General features: G+C 36.4%; 2 protein-coding genes across 3 annotated transcripts; both read right to left on the reverse strand.

Moving 5' to 3' along the window:
- Nucleotides 1-2,898, reverse strand: LOC133318461 (adenine nucleotide transporter BT1, chloroplastic/mitochondrial-like). The gene is made up of 3 exons (XM_061520466.1): nt 2,320-2,898; nt 582-743; nt 1-474 (listed from the first exon to the last, which is right to left on the reverse strand). The coding sequence occupies exons 1-3, from the start codon at nt 2,896-2,898 to the stop codon at nt 1-3; spliced, it is 1,215 nt and encodes a 404-aa protein (XP_061376450.1).
- Nucleotides 2,899-8,192: 5,294 nt separating this feature from the next.
- On the reverse strand, nt 8,193-21,528 carry LOC133318456 (uncharacterized). 2 transcript variants are annotated; one of them, XM_061520457.1, is made up of 14 exons: nt 21,260-21,528; nt 20,971-21,107; nt 20,728-20,864; nt 20,398-20,543; nt 20,088-20,167; nt 19,662-19,919; nt 19,239-19,349; nt 18,972-19,094; nt 12,440-12,561; nt 12,294-12,363; nt 11,368-11,460; nt 10,995-11,122; nt 9,994-10,135; nt 8,193-8,594 (listed from the first exon to the last, which is right to left on the reverse strand). In XM_061520457.1, the coding sequence occupies exons 1-14, from the start codon at nt 21,372-21,374 to the stop codon at nt 8,463-8,465; spliced, it is 1,794 nt and encodes a 597-aa protein (XP_061376441.1). In that variant the 5' UTR covers nt 21,375-21,528; the 3' UTR covers nt 8,193-8,462. The 2 variants fall into 2 exon arrangements, with proteins under 2 accessions (XP_061376441.1, XP_061376442.1); XM_061520458.1 differs by lacking the exon at nt 21,260-21,528 and having other exon boundaries at nt 21,008-21,059.
- Between the last annotated feature and the right edge of the window lie 96 nt (nt 21,529-21,624).

Here is a 21,624-nt window from a genome sequence, read left to right on the forward strand (position 1 = left end):
CTATTCCTCATCATCATTCTCCACCAGAATCCTCTTGCACGCTTCATAGCACATGAAAGAGATTCCTGCAGCTGGTACCAACTTCATGCAGCTAGGTCCTAGCCCTTTATACAAACCCTGAATCCCTTCTTGTTCAAGTATGCTTGCAAGGGCATGAATAACATTTTTGTAAACTTGCCTTCCACTGAGTGCTCCCACTTGCATTTGCTTGCGAGCTACTTCAAGTGGGAAAGTAGCACTACTTGAAATAGCACCAGCTGCTGATCCTATCAAAAGGGTTTCAATGTTGCCAATCTTCTCTTGTTTAAAAACTTTTTTGTATGCTTTCCTTAAAGTGTCATAGGCAAAGTAATTGGTCGCAGAATATGGAATAACTCCAATAAGACTGGGAGCGAGGCCTCTATAAAGTTCTGCAGCACCCTCTTCTCGAATTATTTTCATGAATGCATCCAGTAGACCATTATAAACATCTCTCTGCGAAATTACCAATCCATCTTAAATTTTTATCTTTTTTTCTTTGGTATGATGCTAAAAGAGAAATATGGGAAAGCATGAGCAAGTTTTTTTTTATTTGTACACACCTGGATAGTTAATCGAGTCTTGACTAACTCTAGAGGATATGTGCATATAGTTGAACTAACTCCAGCACAAGCACCTGCAATCAATGATGGAGGAAAAGGGAGTTTGGGATGTTCCCCAGGCTTTGGTGAAAGGTTCTTGTTAACTGTATCATAAGCAAATAGCTGCAGAAACAAGTGAAATATATTCAGACTTGAACACTGATAGACAACATAGTTCTGTTCAAAACTTGAAGCATTAATTTCCAACGAAACATTAATAAGAATAAAAGGTTGCTTTTCTCTATCAATGCAAAATTCAATTGCATCCATGATTGTATCCTCTCTGCATAAAAAGAGATAAGAAAGGGAAATGCAAGGTAAAAAATGTAAATTTTTATAGCTTGGAAGTTAGAAGTTTTGAATGAGATTTTATGCTTTTCTTGTCTGAAAACAGCAAATACTCTCTTCAATGCAAAAAAGAGCATTATTACTTATCATGTATGTGGTTTTATTCTATCACTAAATCAAATTAAGGAAGCTCATCATGGTAGGTTAACTTGGAGAACCAGTAACTTGCCTTAAAGGAAAAAATTACATAAGAGACAAAATAAAAGTTACCAAAAATCATGGCCATCAAAAGCAATATTAGCTTCGCCACTTATAAAACTGTTTAAACATCTCAGCTGATGCCCTAAAGGGAAAGATAATCTCATGAAAAGACACCAAACAACATGAAATTCATTTGTTTGCATGATTTGTCTTGACATATTAGAAGATGAATTCACAAGTTAAACAGGCAAATAATAGTGCTACTTGAGGTTTACAGAGCATACATTTCATTAGGGGAAAGTTGCACATTGACCTAAACTGAAGGGTCATTTTATATATTTAACACCCCTACCACCCCGGCCCAACCCCAACCCCCAGGCAAAAGCAAACATACAACGAACAATCACTCAAAAGTTTTTTATCAACATAAATAGGGCGAAATTAAACACTAAAACTGGTACATGATTTAAGTAATACTCAATAAGATCAACGTATTGATCAGCATCAACATCACCTTTATCCCAAACAAATTACTGAATTAGATAGGCTGCTGATGAAGCCAAATAAGAAGCAAAAAAATAAAATCGAGAGAAAAAATAAATAAATGAAAGAGACAAATTAAATAAATTCATTATCAACATAAATTAAGTGAATTTAAACACTAAAGCTGCTATAGGATTTAACAGATCATTCCAGAGGAAGGGATACGAGCACATGATAGCTAAATTAATAACCTTTTAAGTAAGGATAACATAAATAAATTATTGAAAATTACAATCAAATATACTTTGGAAAAAAACAGTTGAAGGTAAGATAATATCATGAAAAGAAATTGTTCTACGAACAGCAGCTAGTTAGATATCAAACCAGATATTTACATTGTGGTAGATACAATATAAAAAAAATCCAGAATTCATAGTCTAAATAATCAGCCGAGATGATTCAATACAGACTACTCAAGAATCACTTAAACACTTTATTCTTTACATTGAAACTGTGAATGGCACTCCTAAAAACAAATCCTACCAATAGAAGTAAGTTCCCCCTGACATTACGAAACACAAAAACCAAGAGTCCAATAAATAAAATAAAAAACCAAAATTTAAGCCAAAACAACAAATACATTGAAGCAATCAAATCAAGTAACACAAAATAATTCAAAAACAAGTTGTGAAACAAAACCATTCAAAGTACATATATATATTATTACCTCAATAGCCTTGCTAGGTGCAACCCGAATGACATTAACAAAATTACCCCTAAACAATCCCTTCCAGCCATCAGTCTTCATGATGTTGTGGAACACCTCACCAGAAGAATGGCCACTACTTCCAACCATCAAATGAGTCCTAATAGTCTCCAAGGGTGCCACAGTGGTACGTGACACTGCCCCAGCAAATGCGCCACTAATCAACCTCCTGAGAGAAGGGTTCCTCACCTTAATCTTCAGCTTTTTAAGGCCACCCCTTTTTTTGCTCCTAACACCTTCTTCGTCCACCACCTCCTCCTCCTCATCAGGAACCCCAAGAATCTTCACTTTCCCCTCTGATTGCACATACTTCACGTATAACTCAGTGCAAGGAATCCTCACCCCACCGTTGCCTTGGTTACCAGAAGAGTTTGGTTGTTGAACACCAAACCCCATTCCCATTTGACCAACGCTTGCAAACAAACCTCCAGGGTGATAATAATACCCCTCTTGATGAACACCCCATTGAGACCCCAAATTCGAAACAGAGAAAAGCCCATCTCTTTTGTCATCAAAAACCTGAATTCCTCTCCTACCCATCAATCACAACCTTATGATAAACCTTTTTTTTTTCTGATGATAAAGGCTTAACAAAAAAAAAAAAACAAATCTTAGACAAATATGGTTTCGGAGGTATTGAGAAAAAGGATCATTCGTTTCAGGGTGAAAGAATCAATATAAACCAAAAAAGAGTATCAGAGAAAATGGAAAAATGCGGAGAACACAAGAAAAAAAACAAAAAAAGAGAGGATTATAAGGGGCGGCTAAGTGAGTGGGAGAGAAAGAGAAAGAGAAAGAGAAAGAGGGGGTTAGGTGAAGGTGAATGAGTTTCTGCGTTCCTCTGTGGTCACTCCTCAACGGTGGGGACTTGGATTTACGTCATACGTTATATATAATATTTGCAATCTTCGCAGGTTTTTGTTTTATTCCTTGGTTGGTGTTGGTGGGTTGGGCTCAGACGTGAAAGAGATCTCTTACTTTTACTTTGACGTCCTTTGATTAAGATGTATGTATGTATGTATATACGTATTTGATGCAATTGAGTACTTTAAGATTTAAAATACATTGATTAAAATAGATTTTTAAAATTATGAATACATAGGTATATGTTGTAAAACATTTTAATTTATGAATGACTTGAGTTTTGAATTTTATAACCATGGTCACTAATGATATAATTATTAATCAATTATGATTTCGTAATCATCATATTAATGAAGCATTAGTTCTCTTATAATTATAATCATATATTGACATTATTTCTATTAGAAAACGGTTGAAGATATTATGTTTAAAATTTAAAATTGAATGAGATAATCGATATGCTATACAAGATAACTAAACTGTCTGGGTTTAGAATCAGAGTTTGATTTAAACTATGATGTATATTTGTACGAATATCTTAAATTTAGATTAACTTTGAAAAGTTTAATTTAGATCAAAATTAAAAAATATATGTTAACAATTTTTTTTTCCTAAAATTATAAAAAAGGATATGAATGATTAATTATAAAATTTTAAATTCTAAAGAAGACAAATTAAGAACATCACGTGTCATTTTAAAGAGGAAAATAAGTTAAAAGGGGTGTATTAGATTGAAATTTTAAAGGATTATTTTTGGATAAAAAAATTCATTCGCATTCAATTAGATTTTTAAAGAATTGAAAAAATTATTAAATTATTACAAAAAAATATATTAAATTATACACAAATATGACGATTTTAAACATATGATTTTAACAAGGAAAAATTGTGTGTCATTTCAAAGGATGTAAAGTTATGTCATTTTAAGTGAAAGAAAGAGATAGATAAAGGCAGAGAGAAAGAGTGGACAAAAAAAATAAAAATGTGAGTCTCATCTCAGGTCACCACCCCAAAAGCTAGTTCAAAGGGTAGGCGTGTCCAAGACCTTATAAACCTCACATTAGTTGCCCATACAACTAATGTGGGACTATATTTCTCAACACGTCCCCTCACACGAGAGCCTATTGGGCTTGAAGGGTGGACAACATACAAGCCCACATACATGTGGAAATTCTACTACAAAGAAAGTGGGAGGTGGTGAGATTTCAAACGCTTTGATACCATGTTAAGAACCTTGAGGTCACCACCCCAAAAGCTAGCTCAAAGGGTGGGAGTGCGCAAGGCCTTGTAAACCTCACATTAGTTGCTCATACAACCAATGTGAGACTATATTTCTCAACACGCTCCCTCACATGAGAACCCACTGGGCTTGAAGGGTGAACAACATACAAGCTCACCTACGTGTGGAAATTCCACTACAAAGAGTGAAATATTTTCCCCTTAAAATGATGTGTAAAACTACAAATCTAAATCCAGTGGTATTCAATCAGGATTTTAAACAAAGAAAAAACAATCTTATGGTATTCAAAAATCTAATGATTTTAGTAGATTTTTTATTAGTGTGGATTTCGTGATACTATTTAGTGAAAAGTATAAATAAGATGTTTCTCTCACAATCTCATCCTAACCCCTAATATTTCTTGATATTTCTCCATTGGAGTGCTTTTTCTTCTCGACTCACTTAAAATCGGATTCCGCCATGGGAGCTCAAAAATAGCAAAATTTTAAGCAATATTCAGCACAAAACAACTCAGTAACAACAACTCAAAAAAATTATAATCTAATCCATCTAAAATATAGTAGATTTTCGAGCAATTTTTTAGTGTTTTTGGAAGTTTAAAAAATAATTTTTCAAATTATGGGTCGCGATTTTTTTGGCACAAAAAAATATAATTTTTGTATTAAAAATAACATAAAACAGTGGAAAAACAAGGGCAACAAAAATCCCTAAATCAATTTTTCTTTTACATCAATGAAACGAGATCGATTTAAAAAAAGATTGAAACTTTTATGATATGAACCCTATGTTTAGTAACAATACATTCGTGAACGAAATTTCTTCGCTCTACGATTTCAAATAATTTTTGTGTCAATAGAATACTAAAAAATTATTTTTCAAAAGTCCCAAAGTAATTTAAGGTTTCAATGTATCGATAGAAAATAATTTAAATTTTTTTCTAAACTTTCATATAATAAAACCCATAAATTCTTTTCCAAAAAAAAATCCCAAAAATTCAGAACATGCATATGATATATGGTTAGGAAACTCTCATCAAGTAGAACAAAAATCCCCCAAGAGTCCCAAAATCAATAGAAAAAAATTTTAAACAAAATTTTATCATGAACTTTAGGTTCTATATGCAAATTTCAAATTATTTTAATAAATAAAAAAAATTGTGGGTCTTATAATCATATATGCATAGCTCTTATATCAAATGAAGAAAATAATTTTAAACTCATTGGTCAAACCCAAGAGCAAGAATGAGAAGATGTTAATGCGTGGAGGGCTGGTATAGATATGTGGAGGATTAGTAGGACATTAAGTTACATCAGATTACTGATTGAGAAAATTATATTTGGTTTTACTTTTTTTTATTAATATCATTGCATTTCTTTGTTGTTTTTTTCTATTGACTCTTGTAATTTTGAATGTTTGTTAAAAATTCATATGATTTTTTAAAATCTTATAAATTCATATTGTCCTTTCAAATCTTATAAATTTTATTAAAAATTTTTAAAATCTAATATTATAAAATCTTGATGGTAAAAAAAGTCTTTAAAGTCATTACAATTATATATAGTCTTTTAAAATTTTATAAGATATTCTATCTCAAAATTATCTTTTAAAATCTTAATCCAGTATGTACTAAAAATATATGTACGAATATCTTTGTTTGGCATGTTTATATGATTTAAGTAGTGGATGAAGCAATAAGCGAGTTTGATTTAAGGTGTTGAAGGGTTTCTACGATGTAGAAAAAATTTCACGAGAAAGGACAAATTTTTGTTTCGAAAATTAGTCCCATTTTCTTTCCAAGTTTTATTTTTCTCTCAATCTAAGAACAAACGAATACAACCAATTCTAATGTGTGCTGCTTTCTACTTCAGAGGGAAAAGGCTTAAAAGCTGACCAAACTAGAATTCAAATGTTGAACCTTTGATAGTGGCTTATGCATGTTTTGTTTCTTTGTTTCGGAGTACGATGTGCATGTCTTTGTTTGACACCTGACAAGAGTAAGGGAAACAAAGTGGACCAATTTTTTGGTGGGCCTTGGGAGATCTCACTCATACAACATCTGTTGAAAAATTCTTGTGTACGCGCTGTTTTCTGTTCCTAAATTTACAACATGTGCAGAAATTAACTCCAGCTGACACTTGACAGCACATGATACTTGTGTTTACGTGCTACACGCCTAAAGCCATTTTTTGTCAAAGAAAGGCCCACTCCCTTTTCTTTCCTTCATTTCACACTCTTTTTTTCTTTTTTCTTTTGGGTACACTTATTTCACACTTTTTGTTAACAAAGAGAGAAAGGTACTTAACCAATGGAGTTTTCTTATGGGCTGGTCTCTAGGCAGGCTTTCAATTTAGAGGACAACATGAGTCCTTGGCCCATAAACAATTAAGTCCCATAAAATGGGCCCATGCTTAAATATAATTTTTAAATATTTTTTTAATGGAAAATTACACTCTTATGTTATTCATTTTTCATGTTACACATAAAAAGATATGTCTCATTTTTTTTTTTAAATTGGTGGACCCCACTTAATTTATCTCACAACATAAGATAACTTCTCTCCTACAACTTGAGAGAAGTAAAACCCTTTTTTAATAGATACTTGATTATGAGGAGGAGCTAGCATCTTTGAAGGGGCCATAAAGAAAAACTCTGATTTTCGGGGCTAAAGTTGAATTAGTATTTAAAAAACCATTTACAAGTAAATTTGTTTAAAACAAAATCTTAAGGAATTTCAAGGCTTCGCCATTCATGACAAGGGAGATCCCTTAGCCTCCAAGCTTCCTTAAAAAGAAGCAAAGTTGCAAGGATCATGAGGTAATCTCCTGAATGAACTTCTGCTTGTCCTTTGAGATCCCAGACATGTTACTGACGCCCTGCCCAATAGTATTGAGAGTACCTCTCCTTACTATTACTTTTGTTCATTAGAAAAAAGGAACAAAACCTTGGCCTTAAATCTCTGTAAGAGATCTTGTTGCAATGTTCTGTGTAAAAAGGGACTCAATTTTCTTTTCACTCGATGTGGATTAATGATTGAAATTTTATCATGATTTATAGAAAAAGAAAGTATAGGAGAACATTTAAGTCCAGAACTATAATAAAATTACTACCTTCATTCATAAGAGATTCTATCTTACTCCTAAGTGGCACATGTATTACTAAATAATGATGGTGTCTAAAACTTTCAAGGCCACACAATTAGTCGGTCTACATATTATGGAGGATATATAGATGGAAAAACTATGTCGAAAAAGTCACCAATGAGGCATAAGCTCCAGCCAGCAATAATAATCTAAATGTAAATAGCGGTTACATGAACCAGAAAAGCTATATGCCTTGGATTCACATTTGGTACAAGAAGTCTTGTATAAAACCATGACTATTGATTTGTTTGAATCTAACTACACTCGTATCTAATAAATCAAAGCTGTTAGATATAAGTAAGTAACTCTTATATTTGCTCTCATATCAACTTCACATGACTGCAACCATGGTATCCATCCACCACTTGTTGAGGGAATCAAGCTGCGACTAAACAATTTAATGTTTGCTCTAGTGGTGAGTGCTAGAATTTGATGTGATTAAGTAACCATAAACATTGAACCAAGTACCTTAATAAAAGCACAAACAAGTAAAAGTTTATAATTAGTTGTAACTCACAAAAGGGTGAGCTTGCAGATTCAAAATCTACCAAAATCTGCAAAATCACACAACAGTTTGACTTGCAACGGGAATCATTATTGAACTTATCAATCATGACAGCTAACAACTATACATTTACAACCTTTTCAAAAGTACATATTTATCATGCACTGCTGCGTTAATGCTGTATTATTTAGGATCTTGCTGTAAGGAATAAAGAATCCAATAATCAATATGTCACTAGCTTGGTCGCTCGTCTACTGGTGCTTATTACTGATACTGATAATAAGTCTATTGTTGGCCGATTATCTACACATCAATTTGGCATCAGAAAACAAATATAGTACACGTAGAACAAATTTCAGATTGATGACTCAGATAGTAAGCTGTCACTATTTTTTTGAAATTTTTTATGTTGCCTCTGAAAATAAGGGTGGAAATTACTGACTCCATCCAAGTACAATGGCGTTTGCATTTCAATCAGGCGTGAGACCTACAAAGAAAGACCCAATGTTAATATTTTCTTTTTAGTTGATCTTTCAAAGTTTAAGAGCAATATACAGAATTTAGGAGATAGCTAAAAGGTTGTACACAAATACAACCAAGTCATTTAGAATTGACTTGTCTGTCAGAGTTTAAATTACAAGATAAATTACAACAGAATCTATGGGCAAAGCAGGTCACAGCAGACAAGTTATACAGCTTCATATATTCTAATCCAGTAATGATACATGCAAAGATTTTATCCTCACAAATCCTTCACAGATTCTCACGCATGCCATTGGATAACACCTTGGTCCTACTGTAACTTTTTTTTTTTGAAAGGCCCAAGAGAGTTCACCTTAGAGTCTGTGAGGATAATGTCTGTGCAAGAATCATCACTCTATCATAAACATGACACAGTAGATGATGCTCACTATGACAATTTCAAATGTTTCTGAAACATACTCAAAAATATGGTTCTTTCGTAAATCTGAAACATACTCAAAAAAATCAGACCATACCATGAAATTAATCTCGTGACCACAAAGAATTTAGTTACCAAATCATTTTAAACTTTCTACTTTATGGTCAGCTTACAAAGTTACAACTCTTTACCTTTCATCTTACTGCATGACTTCACCACTCAACAAAAATTATGCTTCACTAACGTGAAAGTCTGTTCAGTGCAAATTACTATAAACTGAATTGTCAACTGTTTTAACTATGTTTTTTAAAACCATTTTCAGATTTCTAACAGAAACCAAATAAAAGTGAATTGTATTTCATGGGTTACTTCCAAGTTTCCTTGAATTTCCTACAAAAATCATTATATAATTTAGCATCCTCTATCACAACATATGAGAATCTAGTATATGCTACACTCACCAGTAGGAAGCAAACTTGTACTGAAAATACACAAAGAATTTCATTATGAAAAGCCACTATAATACAGGTAGTCAGGAACAAGAAATACTACATGGAACCTGTAAAGAACCTTGGGATACACCATCCCAAAAGCTAGCTCAAAGGGTGGGAGTGCCCAAGGCCTTATAAACTTCACATTAGTTGCTCATACAACCAATGTAGGACTATATATCTCAACACGCCCCCTCACACAAGAGCCCATTGGACTTGAAGAGTGGATGATGCAACAGGCGCATCCTACTTGTGCTAAGAAATTCCACAAGAGAAAGTGGGGGGCGGCGAGGCTCTGATACCATGTAAAGAACCTTGGGATACACCACCCCAAAAGCTAGCTCAAAGGGTGGGAGTGCCCAAGGCCTTATAAACTTCACATTAGTTGCTCATACAACCAATGTAGGACTATATATCTCAACAGAACCATTTCAGCATAGTTCTAAATAACGAGATTTTGTCGCAAGTTAAAGCCAGGAAGGGTCACTACTTACAGCTCTGCGAAACGCAAACATCTCTTCTTGGCCAGATAGTATGGATGTGATACCAACAGGGGCACCTCCTGAGCCCACGTTGCCTTCTGCTAAGACATTGCGGCGAAGTTTCCCACCTTCGGTCTCTGTTTCGAACTGGAAACTGGAACCAAAACAAGAGTGAGTAGGTTCAGTTACCAATGCATCATTTAATTATGACCACTAGACTTCCATCACAAAATAGCTGATAAGCCTCACGTCAGCATAGCTTTATACATTATCAGAAATTTCTAAAAAAAAAAAAAGGAATGCCAGCCCCAAGAACAAAACAGATGTAAATCAGTAGGTATTAATTAAAATCCCAAATTGTCTAAAGAAAATCTCATAGACAGGGAATTTGACAATTTCATGATTTTTAAGTCTGCTTGCCTTCTTTACCAAGTTGGAAACATGTAGGAATTGCTCCTTTTAGATCAAGGTATAGAGTCTCCAAGTTCTCAACTTAATCAGTAAAAGTACTTTAACAGTCATCTTGGGTTCTATGCAACCTAATATTACAAAAAACAGCATTTACTTAACGTAGATTTTGGGAAACTGTTAGTCTCACATTTATGCCACATAATGACAAATGTAACGTGTGGTTTTTTGTTTGGTCAAATATGAATTCGCTGCACTATTACAGGGACTTTAATAAATAACAGTTACATGTCAGTTGAGGAAATGCATACCCATGATAAGATTTTACAATAGTTTGTTTTAAAACAAGTTTGTCAAGTAATGGCATTTCACAAACCATCTAGATTTGGGAATTCAATGGAAAAGTTTTCATTATGAACCAATCTGTTCCCAGCTACAACGCATAACAAGCATCAGAATCAATTACTGGAAAATGTATTGAAGGTGAAGTGGCAAAAAGGGTATATAAAATTACCACCCACTTTTAGGGCATATTTAAAGCATTAATACTTTTTAATCCAAAAGCCCTTAGCGCATCATACAGCTCATACAAACAGACAAATTACCTCTCCAAGTCAAAAAGTGTGCCATCTTCGGTTCCTTGAAATAATTCATCAATTGAAGAGGATGCCAAACAAAATAGGCAGCAGTGATGATTGTATAACTCGTCAATAAGGGTGATAAATCTCCTTGCCTGAAAAGTAGAGATTTTTTTTTTCTTTCTCAAAACAGGATAGGGATATGCAGAAACAGAGGTGTACTAAATTGAAATGTCATGGCTGATGCATTTAAATTTTTTAAGCATTGTATTTGAGGAATATCTTAGGAAACCATGCAGATGCAGAGTAAGAAAGCAAGTTTTCTAACCCAAAATTTCTTACAAAAATTTAGGCAGCCATAAATACATCCGAGGCCAACTCAACTGATCTTTATTAATACCTTGTCACGGATGCGCATACTCATCGCTGGAATATTAGATATGAAAACAGTATGATAATTTTCAGCTACTGCAATATAATCTGCTGCACCCAACTGAAAACCAAAACAGTTAGAGATAGATAAAGCAAGTTATCATGTGCAACTGGTTGCATGTGCACAATCATACAGAAGAAAAATTTAAAACAAGATGATTTAAAAGCAAGCCAAATAATGCTGAAAGACGAAGGGGAAAATAACAAAACAAAACACTTGTACCATCCTTAAGGTCTTCACAACCATCCACAAAAACATGGTCTTCTGGGTATCCTTTCTCTCACTAGATTTTTACTCAACCTGGCCTTGTTCATCCTTTCCTACTTCAGCTTTAACATTCTCAAACTTAGAAGCTGAATTTATTTCCTATTATAAAATAACTCCTACGGTTGATTGCTATGGATATCCCTTATTGTATGCTGTAACTAAAGTAGGAAATATATGCCGCAAACATATGTATCTCTATAGTTTAGGAAATTCTTAAAATCAAGGGATATGATTTTGTAATATTTTCAACATAAATCTATGAGAGTTGAGAGGATATCACTAAAGCAATCAAAAAAAACTTTAAGATTTCAAGCCCTACTTTATTAGCAAAAAAGTTATAAATCATTCTATATCTGCACTCCAAGATCCACGTTTGCTCTCCCCGAGGCACAGATAGTTGGCAACAAGATCACAGACACAAGACTAAAACCACAGAAAGCAAGGAGTTTAATCATCAAATGTTCCATCATATCTATAAATTAACTCTTGGAAGCTGTTCTTATCCATTTGAGCCACAAGCAGATTAATGAAACACATAATACAAAACAGTAAGATTTAATGACTATATCATCTAGAAAAAAATACTCTGGAGTTGGACAACAATCAATGAAAAAAAAACAATGTACCGGACGACCACAGAGATGCTCAAATGTGAAGCGTGCAACTCCTTCACAGCTTTCAGGAACCTCAAGAGTCCTGTCACAGAAAGAAATTATAGGATTCATGTTTATTATCCACCCTTCTTTGACAGCATTAAATATAAATAAGATACCTTCCGAACATCACTGAGATGGTGTTGGGGATTATTCTTCCTCCCAATCTGCCTGTTACATCATGCCACTTATTCTGAAATTCATTAATGGCTTTCCTTTCATTTGGCCAGAAATAGTGTACCTACATATGTATACCCGTTTGAATTCTAATACGTTCCAATTTAAGCATTATATTGCAAGATAATATGAGTTTACAGAAAGGCTCTCAGTAAAAGAATAGAATTGTATGTATTTTTGAAAATGATGCATTGTTAACATATAACTATCAGTATACACCATGCATAGATAGAAAACCTATAGTTGGCGGATGATTGTTAGCACATATTTCATGTAATGAATATTGTTCGAAAACAAAGATATATACAATAAATTTGAGTATCTTCAATGAGCCTTTAATTGGTGAGTTTCCTCTCTATAATTATGTTGCCAAGGCTAGAAAGGATTTTGGTTGCCCAAATTTTGTAGGCTGGCATTCCAACTTTGTAATTGTCGAAGAAAGCACATCTACATTGAATTGGTATTTGATTAAGTTGATGAAGTTATATGCATTGTTTTGGTTTACTAAACCATACAGATGTATCTAACTAGAGCCACAGCTTTTCATTTATGTTTCATCAACCATCATGGCCATGTTTACAAACCCTTAAAAAAATCAAGCCCAACCAATATCAAAGAGAATATGACATGGGCTACATGAACGGGGACATGCATATATGGTTACACAATGAGATGAATTTATTGATTGGCCATTAAAGATATTGGGTCATTGCATGTTTCACTTAATTGGCATGGCACATATAATTCATGATCCGCAATGAAGTTTTGTTTTTCCTTTAGTAATAATTTCCTCTGCAACAGATTATCATTTTTTAAATTTTAATTTTAATAACTTCGTTAAGTATATATTTTAGATGATCTATATAACTAATCAATTGAATTTGAATATTATTGTATATTCAAGTGTGTATAACTGTACAAGAAGGCTCTCTATTTATAGAGACTAAAAGACCTAATGGGAAGACCTAATGGGCCAAGCCCACAATCTAGACTATTCTAATAATAATAGATTAATATTATTTCTAACACTCCCCCTCAAGCTGGTGCGTATATATCAAAAGCTCCCAGCTTGTTACAAATATGATCTATTCGGGGACCTCTAAGAGCTTTAGTGAATACATCCGTAAGTTGATCATTGGAATTGACAAATGCTGCCTCGATCTCCCCTGACTGGATCTTTTCTCTAACAAAATGACAGTCAATTTCTATATGCTTGGTCCTCTCATGAAAGACTGGGTTAGAGGATATATGCAAAGCGGCTTGATTGTCACAAATGAGCTTCATAGGCCGTTGTTCACAGAGATGGAGTTCCTTAAGCAATTGTCTCAGCCAGATGAGCTCACAGGTTGCATTTGCCATTGCCCGATATTCTACCTCCGCACTGGATCTGGCGACCACAGTTTGCTTCTTACTCTTCCAAGAGATCAAATTTTCTCCGAAGAGAACACAATACCCTGAGGTGGATCGTCTATCTGAAGGAGAACCTGCCCAGTCAGCATCTGAATAACTAGAGATCTCTGAACTCCCTTTATTTGTGTATAATAAACCTCTTCCTGGCGCCTTTTTAATATATCGGAGAATTCTAATAACTGCATCCCAATGGGAGTCAAAGGGAGAATCAAGAAATTGACTTGCAACACTCACTGCGAAAGAGATATATGGCCTTGTCACAGTAAGATAATTCAATTTTCCAACTAGTCGGCGGTAGCGACTAAGATCTGGCAGTGGCTCCCCCTGTCCTGGTAATAACTTAACATTGGGGTCCATAGGTGTATCAATGGGTTTACAGCCTAACATGCCAGTCTCATCTAGGATATCCAGTGCATACTTCCTCTGACAGATGGAAATGCCCCGCCTAGACTGTGCAACTTCGATCCCCAAGAAATATCGAAGTCTGCCAAGATCTTTGGTCTGAAATTGATTGAATAAATGCTCTTTCAACTGATCAATCCCGGTCTGATCGCTGCCTGTAATGATAATGTCATCAACATAGACCAGGAGATAAACGCACTGGCCAGAAGAGCTATGCCGGTAAAAGACAGAATGATCGGCTTTGCTTCTGATTAAGCCAAAGGATTCAACAACTGAACTAAAGCGGCTAAACCAGGCCCGAGGAGATTGCTTCAGGCCATATAAAGATTTTCGAAGTTTACATACCATTCCAGAACTCTCCCCCTGAGCAACAAAACCTGGTGGTTGCTCCATATAAACTTCCTGTAGAAAATCAGAATTCAAATTCAAATATTTTTCCGTTTTTATTTATTAGGAATAATTAAGATTAATTAGGATTGATTGTTTTTTATTTCCTATTAGTTAGGATTAATTGTAATTATTTCGAATTAATTGTGATTAGGTTTAGTGAGTCATAGTTGAGTCATTCTTATGATTGTGATTAGGTTTGGTGAGTCGTAGCTGAGTCATGCTTAAATATTTTTTCTTGTATAAATACTCCTCATTCCTCATGTAATTATTTTCAATATCGATATACTGAAAACCTTTTTCAATACTTCATCCTGCAAGTCACCATGTAGAAAAGCATTCTTAATATCAAGTTGGAGAAGAGGCCAGTGATGAATGGCGGCAAGGGCAAGAATCAGGCGAACAAAAGCCATCTTAGCAACAGGAGAAAAGGTATCCCCATAATCAAGACCAAAGATCTGTGTGTATCCCTTGGCCACTAAGCGAGCTTTAAGGCGATCAACAGTGCCATCAGGACCAACTTTAACTGTGAACACCCATCGACAACCAACAACAGACTTCCCGGGAGGAGCACGAACAAGACCCCAAGTGCCATTGGAGTGAAGTGCCTGCATTTCATCAAGCATCGCCTGGCGCCACCCTGGATGAGATAGTGCTTCACCTGTGGTTTTAGGGATGGAAACAGAAGAGAGACTAGAAACAAAAGTAAAATGTTGTGAAGAAAGTCTGTCATAACTCAAGAAAGAATAAAGGGGGTGAGGATTTCGAGTGGATCGAATACCTTTCCGAAGGGCAATGGGAGGAGTCTCTGATGGAGGATCCGGAGGAGAAGAGCCGACGGGAAAGGGCGATGAGTCATCAAGAGGCAAAGTCGGAGGAAGTGCAGGCTGACGACGCTGGTATGTGAGGAGAGGACGATCTGCAGGTATGGAGGTAATGGGTTGCTCCTCTGGAATAGGGTCACCTGCAGCTGGTAAAGACAAGTCAAGAAAAGGAACAGGAAGGACCTGATCAACCTGTGACACTGGAGACGGAGTAGAGTGAAAAGGCTGCTGATCAAGGAAAGTGACATCAGCAGAAACGATATAACGATTGAGATCAGGAGAATAGCAACGATACCCTTTTTGAAAACGTGTATACCCAAGGAAAATACATTTGAAGGCCTTGGATGTCAACTTGTCTTTACCTGGAGTAAGATCATGAACAAAACAAGTACAGCCAAAAATATGTAAAGGCAGAGGATAAGAAGGTGCTCCAGAAAACAAAATACTGTGGGGAACATCATTATTTAGCACAGAAGAGGGCATGCGGTTGATAAGGAAACATGAGGTGATAATAGCATCTGCCCAAAAACGGAGTGGGACGTTCATATGAATGAGAAGGGTACATGTAGTTTCAACTAGATGTCTATTTTTACGTTCAGCGACTCCATTTTGTTGTGGAATGTGGGGACAGGTAGTGTGGTGTATCGTCCCATATGTATCCAGAAATTTAGAAAATTCAAGAGACACATACTCTTTTGCTTTTTCACTGTGCAAGATTTGAATAGAGGCACCAAATTGAGTTTTTATTTCTGCACAAAACTTTTGATAAATTGAAAATAACTTTTTTCATTAAATAAACCCAAGTGCAACGGGAGAAATCATTAATAAAGGTTACAAAATACTGAAAACCCAAAACTGACATAGTCCGACTCGGACCCCAAATATCAGAATGAACAATAGAAAATGGAGCAGCAGCTCTCTTATTGACTCTACTAGCAAAGGAAGAGTGAGTATGCTTTCCCTGCTGACAAGACTTACAATTCAAAGACTTAAAAGACCTGACAAAAAAGGAACCATATGCTGAAGCTTCGAGAGACTTGGATGACCCAGACGGCTATGGAGAAGCTCAGGAGACTCTGTGAGAGAGCATGCAACTGGAGCAGAGGGTGCATGCAGATAGTAGAGACCTCGTGACTCACTGCCCGCTCCAATCTTCTTCCCCGTACCCGGATCCTGCATAGAAAAAGACTGTTTAGAAAAGATGATAGAGCAAGAAAGAGAATGGGTCAATTGACTAACAGAAATTAAATTAAAAGGAATGCCAGGGATGTAATAAACAGAGGTTAAAGTCAAGAAGGGAGTTGGTTTGGCTTGCCCAATGCCACGAGCAGGAGCCTTGGTGCCATCAGCAAGAGTAACAGAGGGAAGATTATTAGAAAAAGTAAGGGAAGTAAAGAGATCCTTATTACCACAAAGATGATCAGTAGCACCTGAGTCTATTATCCAGGGTCCAAGAGACGATTGAGAAAAACAAGCAACATGATTACCAATATCTGGAGCAGGTGGCTGAGAAGAACTCTTCTGGAGAAGGGCCTCATAGTCTGCAGCGGAAATAGTCACTGATCCGGTAGAGGGCGGCACAACATCTGTTTGAGCAAAGTTCATATGTAGTGGCTTCAAGTGAGGGTACTTTCTGTAGCAACGTTCTTCAATGTGGCCCAGATTTTGGCAATAATTACACTGAGGCCTTTGTCCTCGGCCACCCTGTCCATATGACGTCGTCTGTCCGCGCCCGCCTGGGCCATATGATGTCATGGGCCCGCGACCGCCTTGTCCGCGGCCACGACCACGACCGCGTCCACCATTGTTCCAATTACCACGAGAGATTAAAGCAGCAGAATCAGACAAGAGGGCAGTAGAGTCAGTAGCTGGCACGTGTGCGGGGGCCACCTTATCTTGAAGATTCAGAAGGCGCTGAAAGGTCTGGGATATGCTGGGAATCTCAGTACTGGTTAGAATGTTCTCACGAACACTTTCTAATCCGTCAGGGAGACCAGAGAGAGTCACAACCGTAAAAAGACGCTCCACTTGCGTCCTGTACACTGTAGCATCCGCAGCATGAGGTAACATAGCCAAAAATTCCTGCATCAAAGAACGAATCTTACCAACATAAACTTCCATACGAGCTTCGGGTGATTTGCGCAAATCCATCATCTGGGAGACAATGGAATAAAGTTGCTGAATATCATTGGTGTAGAGGTTTTTGGCTTCCGTCCACACATCATAGCAGGTCTCAAAGGGAATAAAAATATTGAGAAGAGATGAATCAATGGATTGCCAAAGAATACTGAGGAGCTGAGCATCAACTTTCTCCCATTCAGACGTTTGATCTTTGGAAATATCAGTCTTCTTAGTGGTGAGATGTTTGTCATGGCCTTGACCGGTAAACCAGATCTTAACGGAGGTAGACCAGGTCTTGTAAGTGGCAGATCCGGTCGATTTCAGAGTTGTGATAGATGGAATAGCACTTGAAATGATGCCGGAAGGATGTTTACTGGTTCCTTCCATCAGAAACAGCGATCAGACGACCAAAAAACGGTAAAAGTCACGCGAAAAAAGAACAAAGTAGCAACTTTTGCACTGGAAACCCCCGGACGGAAGAGACCCACAACGAACAGGCACCGGATCTGGAAGGAGGAGGCAGAGGCGAGCCTGTCTGCCTTGGTTTGGCCGGAAAAGGTGGCCGGAACAGTGCACACGCGCCGGAGAGAGGCGGAGCGTGAGGCCCACGCGCAGACGGCTGTGGTGGCGCGTGCTGCGGCCGTTTGGGACGGGTCTTGGACAGAAACGGTCGCCGGCGTGAGGGGATCCTGATCGCGTGGTTTCTCGCCGGAAAGGTGGCCGGAACAATGATGAAAAGTGACGGAACAGTGTTTCTGGCGATGTGAACAGTGTTTTCCGATCAAATAATGAAGGAGGATGACGATCTGAGATCGAAAAAGGGTCTAACAATGTTCGGAGGGTTGAAAAAGGTTGCCGGTATGATGCACGGCGGTAAAAGGGTTTGCCGGTATGATGCACGGCAGTAAATAAGAAAGGAAAAGATATATATGCGGAAGCAGAGCCCTCGGATCGAGAGCTCTGATACCAAATTGAATCTGAATATTATTGTATATTCAAGTGTGTATAACTGTACAAGAAGGCTCTCTATTTATAGAGACTAAAAGACCTAATGGGAAGACCAAATGGGCCAAGCCCACAATCTAGACTATTCTAATAATAATAGATTAATATTATTTCTAAACATAATCAATGACCATAACATGGTGCAAGTACAATTCCTAGAAGTGCATGTCATCAAAAGAAAATACTATTGGAGAAAAAATATTTCAAAATATTGTTGGATTACTTGTCTTCTACTAAGAAATAAATTGACATCATATTTGCACACAGATATTTTTCGATGGTTCAGACAAAGGTGGCGAAAATAACAGATAATTTAAATTCTCACCTGGTTTACTGATCTTTGTGCTATAAAACGACGGTAGTCAATTTCACTCCCTATCAATACATTCTCACAATGTTCTTCCAATTTGGAGATAAGTTTTTGGAAGATTTCTCGTTGCATACCAGCCTGCACAAGAAACAATTCTCGATGAAAATATTCAGAAAGAAGTATGAGGTGACATCCCTGTAATTATTAACCCCATTCACAAAATTGAATAACAAGTAAAAAGACTAAAACATGCTGCAAAAGATTGGCTAGTAAAGAACATACCTCATTTAAATCCTCTGGTGCCCGATTACTGGTAGCCACAATAATAGTTCCACTACTCAGCAGTCTGCTTAGAATTCCAGACAAAGCCACAATAGCAAATACATCAACAGTCTGAAATAAAGAGCATTAATATTCAGTCATATTCTAGACTACAAGCAAAAGAGTGAAGAAAACAAGTGATGCAATACAGAGGGAGGTCAGCAATCATGCTAACAATGAGTCAAAGAGGGCCAAAAAAACAGATGCAACTCAATCTTACAACAGTGGTGCTTTATAGCCAACATTGAGTTTCCACCAGATAGTGTGATCTGGAACTAATTTATACATATGGGCAAGGAAAATTACTAACCAAGAAATCCGTACAGATTACATATAATAAATACGGGGAATTTATTATAACACAAAGTAAGAGTTTTCCTTTACCTGTATCTCATCGAAGCACAAAATGCTAGCTCCCTTTTCATCCTCTTCTCGATCCAGAAAAAACTTATCTGCTACAGCAGGAAGAATGTTTTTCAACTGTACCTCTTGTTTGTATCTTTCTTCTGCAGCCAGCCACTCCTTAGCTTTTGTGTCAAAGGGAAGATTCATAATCCAACCAGCAATGCTTGACTGCAAAGGCTTCTCTTCCATTTGATTCTTCCATATCTTATGCATCTGTTCATTTATTTTAAGCATGGCCTGCACATGGATGAAGTTTAAGTCTTTCTCTTTCAGCACCATGTTCGTGACATTTATCGATGGTCTGACTAAAGAAAGATGGTATATATATTCCAGACAACAACATAGATGACATCTATGTCAACATGACCACACAGGTATTGCCAATAAGCATAGTAAAAGACTCACCTCATGAAAGTGATACCTTCTTCGATGTTTAACAATTCCTTTAGTGGAACTATAAAACATGTCCATCAGCATTGTCTTCCCTTCAGCATTAGAAAAGCAAGCAAAATAATTAGAAAAGAAACTGGCAAGATAAGGTTACAAAGAGAACCAAGGCAACAAATTATATCTACTCAGGCAAGTAACATAAATGAAGCAACCAGAAACTTTAAGCAATACCATAATTAGAAATCAAATCAGGCTGATATAAGTTTGCATTACAGGTAAACATAAACATCAGCCAAAAAGAGAGAGGAAAATACAAGGTAAATACCACTGCCAACATTGCCATATATGTAAAGTCCTTTTGGGGCTGGTGGAGCAGTTGGTCGGCGACCAACTAGTGAATCCAACTTCTTCTCACGTTTAAGATATGACACCCATTTTCCTACCCCCGGCTCCATATTTTCTGGTTTTTTCCTGAGACATAAAAGGGATATGTACTTTTAAGTTTTAACACAATGTAACTGAGATAGAAAAGAAACGAAACAAAATTCACATTAAGGAAACAAAAGCTGAATTTGAAATTGCTTAGTTTCAGACAAAAATTCTCAGTAGCAGTGGAATTATATCAATTCAAGCACCTAGTTGACTCAGAATTTACCGGGAGTTCCATCTTTCAGTAAGTTTATTGTTCAATCGTTTCCACCAATCCTCATCTTTCTGCTGCAGCTCAACTTCCTCCATGAGAAGCCTCCGCCGCTTATTCTCCCTATTCTTTTCCCAATTTGACAGATTTACCTGCCAAGAGCGAGGACAAGTTTAAAAATCACAGAAACAAACACAAACACATGTTAATTGGCCCAATAAAATGAAGAATGAATAGAATATCGAATTCCAATTTTACATGATACTCTTGCATATCTTTCTCATACTGCTCCAACCTTGCAAGCAAGTTCTCAAGCTCTGAAGCAACACTTTCTTGGTAAGGATCATGCTGCAACTTCCCTTCATCAACTAGACTTTTGTACTGCACAAGCGGCCCTGGAACTCCACAATTTCCGCAAATATTGAAAAATGGGGATAATTCATGTTCAATTGTTAAAATAAAATAAAATTACAGAAAGTGGGGCTTAATGATCCAAAATATAAAATTGAAATTGGAAAAAAGTGAAAGATAGAGAAGAAAAATAAACCTGGAGGGTTGCAATAAGAACGAAGCGTATTGGCGCCGAAATTAGAAGTTGGGCTCGCAAATTCAAATGCAATGAGTTGCTTCGATTTAGAGAGAAGATTGAAGATTCTTCTCATTTTTTGCGTCCTCAAACCTCAATGAACTTCACTAGCATTTTTTTTTCTTGTCTTGTTTGATTGAATGAATGCGATCATAACTCACAACATACAGAAAAAAAGATAGGACCTTTCTGAAAGGTAGATGGCGAGTGACGTGGCCGTTGCTCTCACCACCAAAAGAAACAGAATTCGAAATCGAACATCAGACAACACGTGCGACATTAATTCTCGTTTTCGACACACGCTCACGTTTTTGTTTTTGTATATT

This window comes from Gastrolobium bilobum, unplaced genomic scaffold, assembly GCF_033153095.1.
Source record: "Gastrolobium bilobum isolate Gb01-03AN ecotype WA unplaced genomic scaffold, APGP_CSIRO_Gbil_v1 utg14936, whole genome shotgun sequence".
NCBI lineage: Eukaryota > Viridiplantae > Streptophyta > Magnoliopsida > Fabales > Fabaceae > Gastrolobium > Gastrolobium bilobum.